This window comes from Rhinoderma darwinii, chromosome 9, assembly GCF_050947455.1.
Source record: "Rhinoderma darwinii isolate aRhiDar2 chromosome 9, aRhiDar2.hap1, whole genome shotgun sequence".
NCBI classification, from domain to species: domain Eukaryota; kingdom Metazoa; phylum Chordata; class Amphibia; order Anura; family Rhinodermatidae; genus Rhinoderma; species Rhinoderma darwinii.
The window spans coordinates 83,025,629-83,043,949 of record NC_134695.1 but is presented as its reverse complement, the minus strand read 5'-3'; the positions used below and the strand labels follow the sequence as shown (position 1 = coordinate 83,043,949).

At 45.7% G+C, this 18,321-nt stretch overlaps 2 protein-coding genes across 4 annotated transcripts in view; one reads left to right on the top strand and one right to left on the bottom strand.

The window, feature by feature from the left end:
• The window catches only part of MVD (mevalonate diphosphate decarboxylase), a 107,055-nt gene that overhangs the window by 19,715 nt on the left and 69,019 nt on the right, over positions 1–18,321 (top strand). Inside the window, exon 1 of one of the 3 annotated variants that reach the window (XM_075838351.1) lies at positions 13,925–14,159. The exons of the other annotated variants lie outside the window; for them this stretch is intronic. The gene's annotated coding sequence lies outside the window, so the exon portion shown is untranslated. Of the gene's footprint in view, positions 1–13,924; positions 14,160–18,321 lie in introns of those variants that run through there. 3 annotated transcript variants of the gene reach the window in all.
• PDP2 (pyruvate dehydrogenase phosphatase catalytic subunit 2) lies at positions 3,705–6,797 on the bottom strand. The gene has a single exon (XM_075837091.1). It carries the CDS (start codon positions 6,735–6,737, stop codon positions 5,130–5,132), a length of 1,608 nt encoding a protein of 535 aa, XP_075693206.1. The 5' UTR covers positions 6,738–6,797; the 3' UTR covers positions 3,705–5,129.

The window sequence follows — 18,321 nt, the reverse complement described above, 5'->3', positions numbered from 1 at the left end:
AATTTACAGCTGTTTAGACGTAGAAACAACGCCGCGCGGAATAGCAGAGGATTAGAATAAACACTGCGCCCAGGCCGGCGACGGCGGTTACTATACCTGGGATCGTTCCTCTATAAAAAATAAACCTGTGATGTAACATGGAATTGGTTTGGCAGCTTCTCCAATATATGTAGATGTCACTGTATTCCCATCACCTACACAACGCAGATATTATGTGGTCACGCAGACTATAAATTCACCAGACACTAGAATAACAAAAAGAATCATAGATGAAATGCTCAGTGTGCCATTCCACATGAAAGTTGTGTAACCAAAACTGTTATCCCGTATGTGACACAAACCGATTAATCCGTTAAGTCAATTTACATTTCGTTGGGACCTTTATCCCTGAATTTTTTGAGAGATGATCCATCTGTGGTGCAAATGAGGGGACGGAACAGCAGCTGGGGGGCTGCACAAAGGAGAGAGCGCGACTACTGAACCCCAGCTAGAGGGAATTGCACAAAGGAGAGACCGTGGCTACTGAACACCAGCTTGAGGTGGGTGCACATAGGAGAGACAGCAACTACTAAATACCAGATTTGGGGGGGGGGGGGGGTGTACAATGTAGAGACTGTGGCAACTGAACACCAGCTTGGGGGGGGGGGTGCACATAATAGAGCCCACGGCTACTGACCACCAGCTAGGGGGAATTGCACACAGGAGACCGTGGCTTATGGACACCAGCTGGAGGTGGGTACATGTAGGAGAGACAGCAGCTACTGAATGCCAGATTTAGAGGGTGCAGAAAGGAGAGACCGTGGCTACTGAACACCAGCTTAGAAGGGGGTACTCATAGGAAAGAGCGCTGCCAACTTTTGCTTACTTTTCTTTTACAGAGCGGTTACTCAACTTTAGAAGAGAGAGTGGTGCTGCATTGTGTGCTTGCCAAGTGTTCAGTAGCGACAAACACAATGAAGCAATGCCCTCTCTGATGATCAGCGGCGCCAAGTGCTTAATGAAGCGCCGCTCTCACTCAGTGTTCAGCGCCAGCAAACACACGACGTGGGCACCAGGAGAGGGAAGTGTGCCAGCAAGCCATGCCCAGCGTGCCGGCTGTGGCACCAGTGCCGCCTGCTGTGGACTCCTGCACTAGAAGATACAAGTAACACAGATAAAGACGATTCCTCACCTCGAGTAGGTGACTGGTGGGGATCAGATGCATTGTCGGGCTATCATTTGGTTTATTAGTATCTCCATTATGTCCTGGATCCGGAGGAAATATTGGGACTATGTTATTCTTTGTAATCTGTTCTTTCAGACCTGTCGGGGTCTGCTCTTCTGTATGGTGGTGCAAACCATTTGTGCTTTCGACCTTGGTACTAGTGACATCATCGCATCTGCTCTACTAGAAAAGCGGTCCATAAAGCATAGGACACACCGCCTCTGGGTCTCAAGGGCTTTGCTCCTGCTGGGCCCAGTTCTCCATGAGGGTTGCAAGGGGCAAGAGGTCGCTACTTAGCTGTTGGCACTTTGGGCATGGTTTTATTGACAGACCTTTCCGCCCTCACTATAGAGTACTAAAATAAAAATCTATTTCTACCAATGGAAAATCTCCATTAGTCTGAACACTTATTTATTATACATTAAAACAGTATCGTCGTCATTAGTTACCATTGTCCAAGAAACATTCACGTACAGAGCAAAGATACAATGTTTCCTACAATACAAACAACGTTCCAGGGGGAAAATCATTCATATTGAAAGAAATATCCAAATCAGGTGGGGAGATTTACGTTTATGGCCGGTATTATTTTGTCATATACAAACACTAGGGAAACTGTACAAGGCAAAATGAATCAGCATTCTGCCACAAATTGCTTTGAAAAATGTATTATGTGTTTTAGATGCTTTTTGCACCTTCCTAGACAGGGACTAGAAGGAGCGTGGCTGAGAGGTTTTGTAAAAGGCACCAGATTTATGGCGTGCGCCATTTTTGGGAACAAAACATTGATGTTAAAGCGTCTCTGTCACCAGATTATAAGTTCCCTATCTTGTACATGATGTGATCGGCACTGTAATGTAGATTATAGCAGTGTTTTTTATTTAGAAAAACGATAATTTTTGACAGAGTTATGACCTATATTCGCTTTATGCTAATGACTTTCTCAATGGACAACTGAGCGTGTTTTACTTTATGACCAAGTGGGCGTTGTGGAGAGGAGTGTATGACGCTGACCAATCAGTGACCAATCAGCGTCGTACACTTCTCTCCATTCATTTACACTGCAGATAGTGATATAGCTATATCACTATGTGCTGCCTCATACACACACTATAACGCTACTGCAGTGTCCTGACAATGAATATACATTACCTCCAGCCAGGACGTGATGTGTATTCAGAATCCTGAGCATTTCTCTGCACCTCTGTGATTTACAGCACAGCACAGCGAGATCTCGCTGTAAATGACAGAGAAGTGGTCAGGATTCTGAATACACGTCACGTCCTGGCTGGAGGTAATGTATATTCACTGTCAGGACACTGCAGTAACGTTAGCGTGTTTGTGGCTGCACATAGTGATATAGCTATATCGCTAGTGCTGAATGAATGGAGAGAAGAGTATGACGCTGATTGGTCAGCGTCATTCACTTCTCTCCTCATTACCAAGAAACTCATTATCATAAAGCTAAAATAGGTCAGAACTCCGTCAAAAATTATCGTTTTTCTAAATAAAAAACACTACTGTAATCTACATTACAGCGCCGATCACATCATGTACAATATAGGCCACTTATAATGTGGTGACAGAGACGCTTTAAGTGAACCAGACAAGAGGAAGAGACAAGTGGCTAACAAGATGCCCCACATTTATCATGGCAAATTTGGGGCAATTTCTGCCTGGTCCAGTTTTATCCATGTCTACATTTAGGACAATATAAAAAAAAAAAAAAAAAGATCCCAACAGTGTAAAAAAAATAAAAATAAACTCAGTAATAAATAAGTAAACAGTTTAGCAGCGCTGTACATCTTTACTTTAATATTGCAGGGTGCGTGTGATGGGACACTGCGCCACAACCTCTTCATTCTGCTGATTGTCAGGGGTCCCTAGAGTCAGACCTCCACTGGGAATATTCCATCAATCAAGACAACACCTGTATGTCACATAGGGGGGGGGGGGGGGGGGGGCGGTTGCATAGACTTTGCATTGAGGCCCAGAAGCTTTGGGTTACGCCTCTGCATCAATAATAAAGCCCTGGAGAACCCCTTACCGGCTATGTACACTTGTGAAGTCGTGTGGTTGTTTGGTGCAATTTTCTAAATACTTTTTATTAAAAATTATTTTTACTTTGAGACACAGCTGCTTTGTATCCTGTATATAGAGCAGTTGTATCAGTCAGGTCAGCGGCACAGACTGGTTCAGTGTCACCGGGTCGAGCGGTTAGCGATCGCATCTGAGTTCATAACAGGCCGGATTCATAGAAATGTCGCGAACCTCGGATGTGAAAAATGGCAGTTTTACCTGTCCGAGGTGCGGTACGCTGCCGTTCGCGTTATCACGGATCCCCCATAGACTAGTCTATGGAGGGATGCGGGAAGAGCAAAAATATAGTACATGTCCTATTTTCTCACGGACCCTTCACGCGCTCAGTTGAAAAACCGGCTGCGTGAACGGCCACATTGAATTAAATAGGTCTGTGTGACGGCCGTATTACACGTTCATGAGAATATGTCTTAGACGTGATCAATAACCGGGGAATCCTGCGTGTCAGAGATCGGCACTGACGGGTTCAGTGACAGCGGGTCCTGCCTATGACCTGACAGATACAGGTTTCAGTGCTAGATACAGCCGCTTCGTATACAGGATACAAAGCAGCTGTATCTCAAAAAGTATTTAGAAAATTGCACTAAACACATACACTTTAATAAAACAAAGATTTCCAAGGTGTACACAGTCTGCACAGCCATACCCGAGCAGATACAGGAACATAATGTTATAAAATGTAGAATACATTGGTTTTATGAACCAAAGAAACCTTGCCAGGTCCATGTAAAAGTAATGTAATAATGTGGAGCCACGTGCAAAAATAAAATTTATTGTAGAATACCCAGCATCAGGAACACGAAGGAAACGCACAGCCGATGACCAGTCCCCGAGGGAGCACATAATGGCCGCCTTAGGCGATGTTCACACAGAGTTTTTTCAGGCCGAAATTCTGCCTCAAAATTCTGTTTGAAAGTTTGAGGCAGATTTTCCTCTCCCTGCACGCAGATTTTCGCGGCGTATTTCACCCGCGGCCATAAAACACAGCGAAACACGCTTTCTCTGCCTCCCATTGATGTCAATGGGAGGTCAGAGGCGTAAACCGCCCGAAGATAGGGCATGTCCCTTCTTTCTCCCGCGAGGCGGTTTTACCACTTGCAGGAGAAAAAAAATAAAAAAAAAAAAAAAAGACGCCTCCGCCTCCCATTGAAATCAATGGGAGCCATTTTTGGGCCGTTTTTGCGGCGTGGTTTCCGCGTCAAAAAACTCTGTGTGAACATAGCCTTACAATGCAGCTCTATACAATCAAGAAATAGTCACTACTGCAGAAATCCCAGATCTGCATTAATGAACATTGAGGAGGAATCAGACTACGCAAGTTAACAAGAAAACATAGAATACCTGTGTGTAATCCATTACAAAGGACAACATTACAGGAAAGATTCTTCTTAAAAAGGAGTTTTCTGGGATGTCGCATTGATGAACCGTCCTAGTGATCGGCCCCTCAGTGTGTGATCTGAGTGTCCAACCCTGAAGACCTCAACGATCAGCAGAACAAAGAGGCCACGGACGATCCTTGCTGGAGTTCTCAGACCCCCCCCCCCCCCTATACCGCAGTAACCAATATACACCATCCATGTCCGTGCAGCCGTATCTAGCACTGCGGCTCTTTAACTTGAATGGAGCTAAGCTGTAATACCAGACGCCGCTGGATAGACGGGAGTAGCACGGTGTACGGATGGGCCTGATCTGTGAAGGTACCAGGGGTCGGACGGTCACTCATCACACGTTAAATGTCCAGCCCCTAAAACCAATTTAATTTGAGATTGAAAAAAACCCAAAAACCATGTAAACTACATATATAGAAATCTGGACCTTTTCTATTTTATTCCCTTTCGTTCTCTTTGTAATGAGCTTCAATAGCATTTGTGTTAAATAAGACAACGGTTACGGTGATGTCGTCTCTGTACATCCTGGACAAGTCCTCCGGCAAACTCAACATGGCAGCCGCCTTCTCCTGCACAATCTCACCGTCCTCATTGCTGCCTATAGCGTGTCGGATCAAGTGTGTGGCGATATTCTGATCCTGTAAGCTAAATCTCCTCGTTCGCCTCTTAAGAAGCAAGTTGTGCATGTAGCCAAGGCTGCGCTTCTCTATGGAAACCTCAGGTTCCTGTAAACTGATCTCGGAGAGGTATTCTGCCACCAGCCTCACCACCTCCTGGTTCTCCAGCATGTCCCAAAGTCCATCGGAAGCCATGACCAGGAACTTATCCTGAGGTCGTAGCTTATGGTAGGTGATCTCTGGTTTTGCGGTCAGGTATGGCGGGGTATGATAGTTGGCAGGATAATACTGATCGATATTCACAGGTGCTACGTCACAAGCATTTTTCAGGACACTTTGCTGCAGCTCCTCGCTCCATTTAAACCGGACATCACCAAAAGCCCGAAAAGGCATTAAAATTCCCAGCAGCCTCTGGTCAGTCACCACAGTTTCTCTCTCGGAGGCTGGGTGCGCTGAATGTATTCTCTGCACCTCAGACTTATTAAAAGCATTGTGGTCAGCAGTAAGGGGCACCGCTAACCAGGCTCCATTTTCACCCTGAACGCCCAAAATAGCCCGGCAGTCTCCAGTATTAGCCACATGCAAGTTCACCCCATCTACGTGCGACACACAGGCTGTTGCCCCAGAAAACGCAATTTGCAATGTGAGATTCCGGACCATCTCATTCTCCGTGGGCACTTGAGCTTCCAGTGAGATATCAGAATCCAGTCTTTGAAAGGCGTAGGACATTGCGTCCGCCATACTCATTCCAGATTCATTGTCCAGATCAATCAACTCTTGCCAATAAACCCGCAGATGTTCGACGTAGAGCGACGCAATCTCCCGGTACATGTAGTCATTCTTATGTTTGTGCCATTGAAGGATCGGCAAAACTGGCTTCATGTGTTCTGTGGCCAACTCAATCTCCTTCAGAGTTTCCTGAGACATCAGGGAGACTGCGATGTAGTAAAACAGGCACTCGCTGACGGAGTGAGCACACGCCGAGCCGGCATGGCCATCAAAGATGCCAAACATGTGACCTTTGGTCTGAAGGCACGTGGCGGCACTCCGGCGGTCTTCACAGGGGCTGTTGGAGGCCAGTATATTGCTCTCGAACTTCAAGACCGTATTTCGGTTCTTGCCATCAGTGTCTGGTACCTTATGGGACTGCTCATTGGCTCGGAGGATGTAATTGATCTGCTCTGGAAGCAGCTGGAAGTGGACATCCTCCGCCTCGTCCCTGTAGGATCTGTCCTGGGAGACATTGGCTTGGGGCACTGGGTAGCATAGACATGTTGGCGTGACTGCCCTACCCGAGCGGGTCCTCCTCCATCTCATATGGGTCCTTGGGGTCATACATTGTGAATACTGACATCTCCCACCGTGCACCAGGACAGCGCTGTGTTTAACAGTGTTTAGAATCCATCCAGAGAAGGGTCTTGACATCATAATCTGAGCTCCAATCTTTGGGGTCCTTTTAGCCTCCGGAACGAAGATGGTCCTGAATATCTCTGAAAGAAAAAAAAATGGTTTTTATTTATGTGGCCGACTGACCTGACACAGGATTCTATCACTTCTGCCTGATACAAGAGAATCTTTATTATATAGCGGTTGGATCATACTTCTCGATCTACATTTTTTCTTTAACTAAAAGTTACATTTTTTTGCAAGTATTTTGGAATGAAACAAAGTTGCAGTTCATGATGGTCAATATAGAGCGGTCTGGTTCTCTGAAGTACCACACATGATAGGATTAGATACAGGAGCTCTTTTTTTTTTTTTTTCAATTCCTCTCCGTCCCCCAGTTTAGTCCTACGTTTTACATTTGTCATCTGAGCTAAGAAAGACATGAGCTCATTGCACCTGTACTGGTCATTTATAATGTTCTTTACAATATATACGATCATTCATGCTTTACTTTTACTGTAAGGCTCTGTTCACATCTGCGTTGGGGTCCCGTTCTGACGTTCCGTTAGAACCTTCCATCAGAACGGGACCCTGAGCAGAAACAAACCGACAGAGGTTTCCGTTTCCATCATCATTGATTTCAATGGTGACTGATCCGGTGCCCGTGGTTTTCGTTTGTCTCTTGTGCACCGAATCAGTCGTTTTGCCGGACGCAATAGCGTATTCGTCTACACGTCTTAGCCGACAATATCACACGATAGGATTAGATACAGTGGCTTAGCTGGCAGTGTCACACATGATAGGATTAGATACACAGCTCAGCAGACTATCACACAGGATAGGATTAGATACATTTTACCATGGGGTGTGCAGTGCATGTTTAGTACAAAGTGAATGTGGATCAGAAGGATACTAAACATTTTTAGGAGTAAATCGCTGGCATAGTTGGGTTCTACATGAAGCGAGCGTCTGGGTAAGAAGTCGTCTTCTTTTCCTGAATGCTCTACGACTACATAGATCACGCTGCGCTTATACAAATATTTCAGCGGCACGAGCGATAAGCAAATTATAATCAGTCGTTTAGTTTCAATGGGAAATAGCAGCCGTTACATCTCAGTAATATTTGTCCTATTCCAGTGCAGTAAATTGCAGACACAGATCACACGGATCCCTGTCTGACTTAATACAGTCCCTATACGTGTCCAGGCATTTATGTAACATCATCAATTCCGGCCTCCATTACTAGTCACATAAATGGTGCAGTTCTATAGTGAGAACAAGGTCAGTTGGGTAATAGAATAGACGTGGTCTCCATCACTAGTTTCATAGGAAGACATTTCATCTACCTGTAGGATTTTGGAGTGTGCAGTAAACCTATAAGAACACAGGGAGGACATACAAACTCCATACAGATGCTGCTATTAGTCCATGTAGAACTCAACCCCCGTGATCACCACATGCTGAGACTTGTAGTTCTACAGCCAGAAGGTCACATACTTGTAGGTCATGGAGTATAGAGGAATATCTATTGTTGATCAGTGGTCTTGCAGTGCTGGAGTCCTGGGTTACAGTCGGAGGCTTCATTCACACGACTAAGGGTTTTTACGGTCTGCAAATATGGATCCGACGGCTACACATCCGTAACTGTCCGCAATTGCAGAAGCGCCCACAGACTTCTATGGATGAGTCTGTGCCGCAATTTCGGACAAGAATAGGACATGAACCGTAAATACAGAACATTTCTACGGCCCTGACACACATCCGTAAATATATAGAAGGGTTTCTGTGGCCAATAGTGATGAATGGATCCGCAACTTCATCCGTAATAACAGATGAAAATTACAGTCGTGTGCATGGGGCCTAACCAAGGACATAGAGTTTGCATCTGCATGAAGTTTGTACGTTTCCCCCCACACTCAGTGCCGGACTGGCCCTCTGGCAAATGCCAGATGGGCCTGTGCACAGTGGGCTGGTTGGCTGCCACCCGCACAGTCTTTTTTTATTTTAGCAATGGACTGAACTCTATTCACTGGGTGGCTGATGAAGCTTATCTGGAAGCGGCCACTGATCTGACAAGGGATGAGGTCAGCGGACACTGTATAAATCGGGCAGCAATCAAGTGGCGGGGAGGAAGCATTGCTTCCTCTCCCAAAAGGAAAGCGCTGTCCACCAGCCCAGCATTGGTTACTTTACGGTTATGGTCCTCGGGGGTGGGGCCACACCTGCAGATTTCACAGACCTCATTTGATTAGAGAACGACACTGCTGAGCGGCTGCTGTATTCCGAGCCAATGAGCAGCCACTGGAGCGGACGTGCGGCCGCAGATCAGCAGTGCCGCTCTCTCTATTACTGACTACAAAAAACCAACATGCCCCCAGTAGCTGCAGAGAAATTCAATTGTGTTCTCATCCGCATCAAAGCCTCGATCACAGTTTCCGTCAGATTTGATGGGAAAAATCGTGCTATTTTTTGCATTATTTTTTCCATCAGAACTACGGACACCGCGCCCTAGCCCGATAAACCCCATTGGAAGTCACTGACCTATCCCAGGCTATTCATGTGTACAGTATATATTGCTGTTATTTATACCTACAGTATACATGATAATATTCATGTGTACTATATATATGAGGTCATTCATGTGTACATAGGACTGTATTGTTGGTGTGTACAGTATATAGCGCTATTATAAAGAATGATAATTTGGGCAGTAAGGATCATTAAATTATTATATTCATCCACCTATTAAACAAGTATCTCATTTACTAAACAAGTTATGGCCATGTTATATATCCGGATTGTGTGCACTAAATACATTAAACACCTACTGTATATTCTTAATATTTTTGCAATATTTTATTTCATTACTAGAAATTAAAGTTGATCGGGTAGAGTCCATTTTCGGCTATTCTCACCATCTCCGGTGGGTCCCGTTACTCTCGTCTTCCTTCTGTGCTGCTCATTTTATAACATGCGTATAATCAGTCACCGTTCCTGTATGCGAGTAGTGATCGGGGTTTTCATTCAGCCCCCCACATGCTGCCCCCGTTTAGCAGTTTTGTGGGATCTATTGATTTAGGAAATATCTGATCAGCACAAAAAGGCAGCATTTCAAGGCGCATCAGAAACAATGTTTTATACGGAGGGTGGACCCACAAACCACGCGAACATCTCATGGACAGCAGGTGGGCCGGTTTACTTTAAAATGCCAGGACTGTTTTTTTTATATCCCAGTCCGGCCCTGGCCACACGCCAAAAACATCCTAAGGCTGAGTTCACACGTTGCGGATTTGACGCAGATTTTCAGCGCAGATTTTACACTTTGCAATGCAAAAGGGTGACATCTGCGTCAAAACCGCATCAAAATCTGCGACAAATCCGCAACGTGTGAACTCAGCCTAATAGTTTAATTGTCTTCCTATTAAATCGGTCCTGGGATAGGGACCTTAGTGTCTGGGGTAGGGACATTAGATTGTGAGTCCTATTGGTAACAGGATCTGCTGACAATCTCTGTACAGCACTACAGTCTACATTGGTGCTATATAAGCCGCAATAAATAAATCAGTGAATTTGGAATCTGAATTCTTAAATTTTAAAAAAGGGAAAACTATCCGATTGGGTCAGACAGGGCTTCTGTGGGCCCGCTGGGTGAAAGGCTCTGAGGGCCACACTCCAGAAGAGCCTGCGCATGTCTAGATATGACTTTAAAACTTTATGTCCTAAGAAATAGAACAAATATTTGGATATAAAAATAATAGGGCTGCAAAGTTCTAGCAGAAAACTACTTTATTTAGTAACAGGGTCCCATTATTTATAATAAATGCCCCAGTTTAAACTTGAGCTTCTCTTATATTGCACCACTTAGGGGGATACTCTGCAACAAAGCACGGCCCAGCCGAGACTTCCTACATACAGAGGACTGACAGATTGAATGCATTTTTTTGTTGCGCTAGGAGCCTAGTTAGAGGAATGTGGCGGGTGACGGAGTTCATCTCCCCTCCCCCTCAGCTAGTTATATAGACAGCACCGCTCACCTCCTATTACAACACATTCCATATAAATCTTATCAACAACTCAATAAAAAAAAAAGAGCAGAAAATGACACTTCGAGAAAAGAAGATTCTGGAGTCTGGAGGAATTTTCCATTCACACGAGATCCATTCTCCATAACTCCCGACACTCTCGCTGGCTCAGCGCATACGATGCGTCTTACGTGCGGCAGATCTGCAGCCTAATATAGTACCAGCATAGCCAATGAGATTCAAGGAAATCTCACGTACACGCTGCAGTATGTTTCGGGACGGAAATTGACCTGCGGTGCCTTTTTTAGAATCCGCAGCACGTCAATTTATCTTGCGATTCCGCTTGTGAATCGTATCTGCCGAGTGCTGAGGGTGGGGGGGGGGAAATCGCACCAAAACCTGCAGCATGAAAACGCATCAAAACCACATAGAAAAAAACCGCACAATTCGGTGCGGTTTTTACCTGCGTGTTGCTGTGGCGCATATTTTCCGCAGCAAAATACGCACCGTGTGCATGTAGCCTAAAAGTCCTCACTGGAGTGGAGGTTTCGTCAAACTTTACTGCAGCGACTACTAATTTCATCTCATTTTCTAGAGCCGCGAGCTGGTCACGGACGCGCTGATCTACTTCATAACCAAAATACATTTTATTTGATTAGAATTTTTCTTAATTGTTGATGTGCAGATCACTGTTTTTCTGCTAATCTGATTGGTCGCAGTCTGCTTGATGGGATATTTGCCCTGTTCTCATGCAGGACTCCTCTTGTGCAGCACTCGCTCTCTGGAAAGGCCTCATGAATACAGGCTGCTGTAAATGGCAGTCTATGTTCTGCTGGCAACTTCAGGGAATTTCATTTCCTACTGCCTCATGCCGAGGAGAGATTTGGGAATTTCTAGATGTGCAATGCCACTATTTAAAAGCATAGGATCACTAAAAGGTAAATTCAACAGATCGGGAAACCGGAATTGATATGTAGGTTCGGGGGGACAGGAGGGCAGAGAAAATAACGCAACACATAAACATAATGACAATTGTTCTAATCCTATTATCGGTTCTTTCAAAATAAATATTAGTTACACAATGAGGAAATAACTATTTGTGGCATTGTGAAAAATCTCACCACACAGTCATCATTAACCTGTGCACCGCCTGTGTTGTAAGATAGAACATTACACAACACTTCAGCTGCATCCTTCAAGAATAAGGCCCCATTCACACGTGGAAGAGACAACCACATTCAGAGGATAGAACGGATGTCTAGTCGCAGAAATTTCTGCATTAAAGTCTACAGCATGTGTATGGGGCCTTAATGCAGTTGCGTGAGATTACCCATAGAGGCCTCATGCACATGGCACAGATGTCAGGCAGCACACGCATGGCGTAGCAGTACCGGGTCTGCAGCGTTACAGGGTCTGCAGCGGTACAGGGTCTGCAGCGGTACAGGGTCTGCAGCGGTACAGGGTCTGCAGCGGTACAGGGTCTGCAGCGGTACAGGGTCTGCAGCGGTACAGGGTCTGCAGCGGTACAGGGTCTGCAGCGGTACAGGGTCTGCAGCGGTACAGGGTCTGCAGCGGTACAGGGCCTGCAGCGGTACAGGGCCTGCACTCTATGTGCTGCTGTACAATGCTGAATAGTTATGGTTTCCCCTTATAAACGGAAACCACAACACAAATGTGCACAGAGCCTGACGCCCTTTTACACCGACCGATAAAGCGAGCGCCGATCAACTAGACATCGTTGATCGGCGCTCGTTTGCTCCTGTCACACGGAGCTATGGATGGGGAGGAGCGCTCGTTACTCCGATCGCTCGTCCTCATACATCATCACGTCGGCAGCGCGTCTCCCTGATTACACACCAAGATGAGCTGCCAACAACGATTATAATATTTAACTTTTTTAAAACAATACGATCAGCAGATGATCCAGCGTTGGTTTGTTCATCTGCTGATCGTTCCACTGTTTACACCGGGCAATTATCGGCAAAGAGCGTTATAGGAACTATTGTCTGCCCAATAATCGCCCAGTGTAAAACCCCTTTACCCGGGTGTCATTGTGGTGAATCGAGAACAGTTCTGATAATATATTCTCGGTCATGTAAATAAGTGCACGCGTCCTTGGGCTACATTCACACGTTGCGTAATTTGGTGCAGAAAATCCACATTGAAACCGCAGGTAAAATCCGCACTTACTGGTGCGTTTTTACACGTTGATGTGGAAATAGGTGCAGTTTTATGCTGCCGATATCAGGGGTTTTATTTTTAAAGTCAAATACAATTTGCAAATTGAAACGCAGGATAAATTGACGCACTACAGATTGTAAAATACATTCCGCAGGTCAATTTATGTGCAGAAAAAAAAATCTGAAATGTGTATATGACATTACATGAAATCTCGTTTACTTTGCTGGATTACGCTGCGGATTTCCCGCACACGAAAATCTGCGCGGCAAAAATCACGTAATACGCATCGTGTGTATTGAGCCTTACTTTGCTCGCTGCCCAGGACCCCATTCTCCATATAACCCGCCCGGTGTACATAGAGACAGCTGTGGGGGACAAATATTTAGGAAGATTTCTAATTAAACATGATCAGATGATTCGGAGTCATGACATCTTGCTGCACGGTTTCTGGATGACCCAGAGGAGGCGTCTCACTCCTGAGATCAATGCTGCCGGCGATCAAGGGTCCTGGATAATCCCCGATCACAGAGGATCAGTGGAAGTTCCTGCAGACCCCTCCCCACATATGAGGTGACTGGAGGCACATGGTGGCTACAACTCCTATAGGAAGGTATACAGAAAGCAGCGTGCTCAGCCCCCGCATCATTATATCCTGCAGATAGAAGTTTCTCCAGGTCTTTAAAACGAATAAACGGGGGTTTTCTTACCAGCTGGGGGTCACTATGGAGGCTGCCGGTGTCCTCAGCGCTCTGCTTGATTCTACTAGAGGATTGGGACTGGCAGCCGAGCCCTTATGTCCGGGTCCTCCCCTTCCCTGAGTGACAGTCAAGCCCCCTCCTCCCTCTGACAACAATGGCTGGGAGCTGAAGAAGCATGCAAGTGTTTACACCCACCCCTCACCCTGTGTGGGCACTCACCCCGTGTGGGCACTCACCCCTCACCCTGTGTGGGCACTCACCCCTCACCCTGTGTGGGCACTCAGCCGCCTCAATGCGAAGCTGAAAATATTACTTTTTATTACCCAATTTGTTTCTTAATATAGCAACTCACCGATATAATGTTATTACCAGAATCACTCCAGAGCAACCTGACGAGACTGACCGGCCCCCAATGGGAGGAATCAAATTTCCTCTAACTTCCCTCCAAATCCTTCACCAGGCTGTATACTGGTTTATAATGTCTGCAGCCCAACAGACTACCAAAAACAGCCCGTGATCAGGTGACTAATGGCATCCAGGCCACAATTTGCTGTTGTTTTCAGGTACGCAACTAGATTTGCTGTGTTCAAAGTATTTTGAGAAATGTAACTTCAATGGTGGAGCCTGAACTTTATCTATTCCCTATGGGGTCAGTGAAACTACAATTCCCAGCATGCCTTGACAGCGTTTGGCTGGAATAATAAAGCCTTTGGCTGTCAGGGCATGCTGGGAGTTGTAGTTTCACAACAGCAGGAGAGCCGTAGGGCGCTGACCATAATAAAGGGATATATTAACTCCTGCAATTCGCTCATTAACGTAAACGTTTGGTTTGGCTGGCGGCGACCCCCTCCCCAGACACAGGAGATCGTCCGTAATTCCCACCAATATCACAGCGATCCGCCAGTTATCTCTCCTGTATTGGATATATCCTAGTACACTCTGGGATCCACACGTAATACCTGCAGATTTGGCCACGGTCCGCTACATGTGGACTTACCAAGAAATCATTTATAGCAGCTGAATTCTGGGAATGGGGATCGCCTATGACCCCAGCCCCTCGGGTCTCCATTGACAGAAACAACTGATCATTTCAGAATGACAGAAACCTATAGATTGTTTTTCAGATCTCCATTTAATGTAAATAAGGTTTAACCATTGTATAGCGAAAAGTTCCGCAGCTTATTATTATTCTTTGCGTTTCAATTTCTGACCATTTTCAAGAACTCTGCTTCCTGACAGTAAATGGGAACATACTTGTTTACATCCAGAGACTGAAAGCGCAGGTACAGACCTTCTCACAGCTGAGGGTTTGTTACAATTGTATCCAGTCTAGACAATCCTCTGTGTCTGGACTCCAGACTGATACATTTTACCTGCACTGATACATTGTAACAAACTCAGGCAGGAGAGCGACTTGTAATGCTGATAAGTTCAACTCACAGAGGATTATCTAGACTGGATACAATTAAGTCAGGACAGGATTTTTTTGTTCCATTCACTGACTGCAAGCAGAGATAGAGATTGTTGAAGAATTGAAATACAAAATATTTTAGGAATTTTCTTACATTTTCCTTATACTAAGATTAGGCTTTGTCTAGAATACCCCTATAAGCAGTTTCCGGATATATTTTGAGGAGTTTTTGTGATTCCCTGACGTTGCAGATTTCCAGTTTGTCTCCTCAGTCCGGTGTTAGAGGATTCTTCTTTTACATTGTGGTTCTGTCTGAAGTGGTTATCACTCAGATTTTTTTTGGCACCTAAAATATTTCTTTGAACGGAACCAATCCCTGCTGTGTCCAGCAGAGCTCCTACCTGTGTCGGGGGCGGCCGGTTACACGTGACGACAGCAACACCATTAGGGTATGTTCACACGGACTATTTTTGGCCATTTTTCGGGCTGTAAACGTCCCGAAAAACACCTGAAAAATCGGAAGCAGAACGCCTCCAAACATCTGCCCATTTATTACAATGGAAAGCGTTCTGTTCCGTCGGGGCTTTTTTATGCCTCGTTTTCCAAAAACGGTACGTAAATAGACGCCTGCAAATAAGAAGTGCATGTCCCATCTTGGGTCGTTTTTAGAGCCGTTTTTCATTGACTGTAGAAAAACAGCTCCAAAAACGGCCGTAAAAAACGCCAGGGAAAACGTGAGTTGCTAAAAAAAAGTCTGAAAATCAGTATCTGTTTTCCCTTGAAAACCGCTCGGTATTTTCAGACGTGTGTTGTTAAGGCGAAATTCACACGAACGTACGCATTTTGCGTGCGCATAAAAACGCAGCATTTTGTGCGCGTTGCAGTTCCGTGTGTCATCAGTGAATGGTGCGAGGCTGCGTGATTTTCACACATATGCCATCCTTATGACACGCGGTTTTGAAGTTTAGAAAAAGAAATGAAGGAGGTGGTTTTAGTTTTCCCCTCATTTATTGATCTACTGTTGTGCGAATCACGCGCAGCACACGGAAGTGCGTCCGTGTGCTGCACGTGATTTTCACGCACCCATTCACTTCAATGGGTGCGTGATGCGCAAAACACGCTCAAGTATAGGACATGTCGTGAGTTTCACGCAGCGGACACACTGACTGTCTGAATGGCCCCATTGAGTTACATAGGTCCGTGCGACGGACGTGAACTACGCTCGTGTGAACATGCCCTCGTATTGATAGATTCAGCAATTCATGATACCCTGGAGGAGACAGGATTTGTTCATCATGTGTCAGGTCACTGCAGGGCGCTGGTGCAGACCCGATCCAGGCAGCCTGAGGTCACTCTGATGTCTTAAGGCCACTGATCGGGCAAAAAAGAGCGCAAACAGGGGACGGGCCGCTGACAAGAGGCACAATGTATTAACAATCGTTCTTCCTCATACTACTGATCATTGCTCAATGTAAATGGAGCAAACTAGCGCCAATTGACCAGCTGAACTTGTCGATCGGTGCTGGTTAGGGTATGTGCACACGGCCAATTTTCAGGCGTAATGGAGGCGTTTTATGCCACGAATTACGCCTGAAAAGACGGCTCCAATACGTCTGCAAACATCTGCATCTTCTTTGCAATGGGTCTTACGATGTTCTGTGCAGACGAGCTGTCATTTTACGCGTCACTGTCAAAAGACGGCGCGTAAAATTATGGCCGCGTCAAAGACGTGCAGGACACTTCTGGGGATGTAATTGAAGCAGTTTTTTATTGACTCCAATGAAGAACAGCTTCAATTTCGTCCGTAAAAGACGCCGCGAAAAACGCGAGTACTTGTAAAAACGTCTGAAATTTGGGAGCTGTTTTCTCCTGAAAACAACTCCGTAATTTCAGACGTATTTGGCGTTGTCGTGTGCACATACCTTTACAGGCCAGGATATCTGCCCGTGCAAAAGGAGCCTTAGCCTTCGTTCACATCTGCGTCAGGGCTCCGTTCTGGCGTTTTCCGCCGGAGCTTTCCATCAGAACGGGATCTTGACTGAAACAAACGGAAACCATAGGTTGCATTGATTTCAATGGTGAAGGATCTGGTGCCAATGTTTTCCGTTTGTCTTAGTTGTGTAATGGTTCCGTCGTTTTGACAGAATCAATACCGTTGTCGACTGCGCAATTCATTTCCGGCAGAACAACGGAGCCCTGATGCAGATGTGAACGAAGCCTTATCCACAAGGCCCATTGTGATGTTTGCTCAGTCCCAGTTATCACCTAAATCTTTGGTATTCGATTAGTGTTAAGCTGCCCATGCACTCTGGGTCCTCTTACACGGCCCGACCTGCGCCGTGTAAACGAGCGCCTATCAATGAGACAGCTCGTTTATCGGAGCTCGTTTGCTCCTATCACAAGGGGCTATGTTTGGGGATGAGCGCTTGTTACTACGATTGCTCTCATACATTTCCATCATGTCGGCAGCGCGTCTCCCTGTTTACACACTAAGATGTGCCGCCGACAACCATAATATTTTCAGCTGAATAAATGATGCAATCAGCCGATGAACCAGTGTTGTTCATTCATCGGCTGCTCGTCGCCCTGTTTTCACCAGCCAATTATCGGGATCGTTTGCCCGATAATTGGCCGGTGTAAAGGGGCCTTTAAGATTTCTGTTGGCTAGATGTTCATACGGCCGACAGCTTTTCCTCCCAAGTCCCCAATACACATGCTTGGCTCGGCTTAACATGCATGTTTTTTCAATGGGGAAAGGGGAATAAGCTACAGCCGGACTCCTCTGTCCCCCGCCGGACTCCTCTGTCCCCCGCCGGACTCCTCTGTCTCCCGCCGGACTCCTCTGTCTCCCGCCGGACTCCTCTGTCCCCCGCCGGACTCCACTGTCAGAAGTTACGTATAAACACTCGTTCCCGATCATTTCTCTGTGTAAACAGGGCAGCAATCAGCCGTCAAATGAGAAAAGGATCATTCATTGGCTGGTTTCATTGTTTATGCTGCCCTGAAAACTCATCGTTGTCTAAAGCAGATCCCTCCGTGTAAATAGAGGATGTGCTACCGACTGTAATCTATATGGGGACCGAACGATCATATGAACTATCCTCCGTCTTCATACAGTTTACATTGGCTCATGTAAAGGGCCATTAAACGAGCGCCAATCGACCTGTAATTATTGCCGATCGCTGCGCGTTATTGGCACACGTCTCTAAACAGAGCTTTACATACAGCTCAGATATGTCGTCAACGGTTCCTCCTCTGTGAAGTGATGACCATATATATATATATATTCATAATGGTTTCTTTTATATAGAATA

What these genes read in the sequence shown, in the direction of transcription:
- PDP2 (XM_075837091.1), bottom strand. Translation starts at nt 6,737, where the DNA reads ATGATGTCAAGACCCTTCTCTGGATGGATTCTAAACACTGTTAAACAC.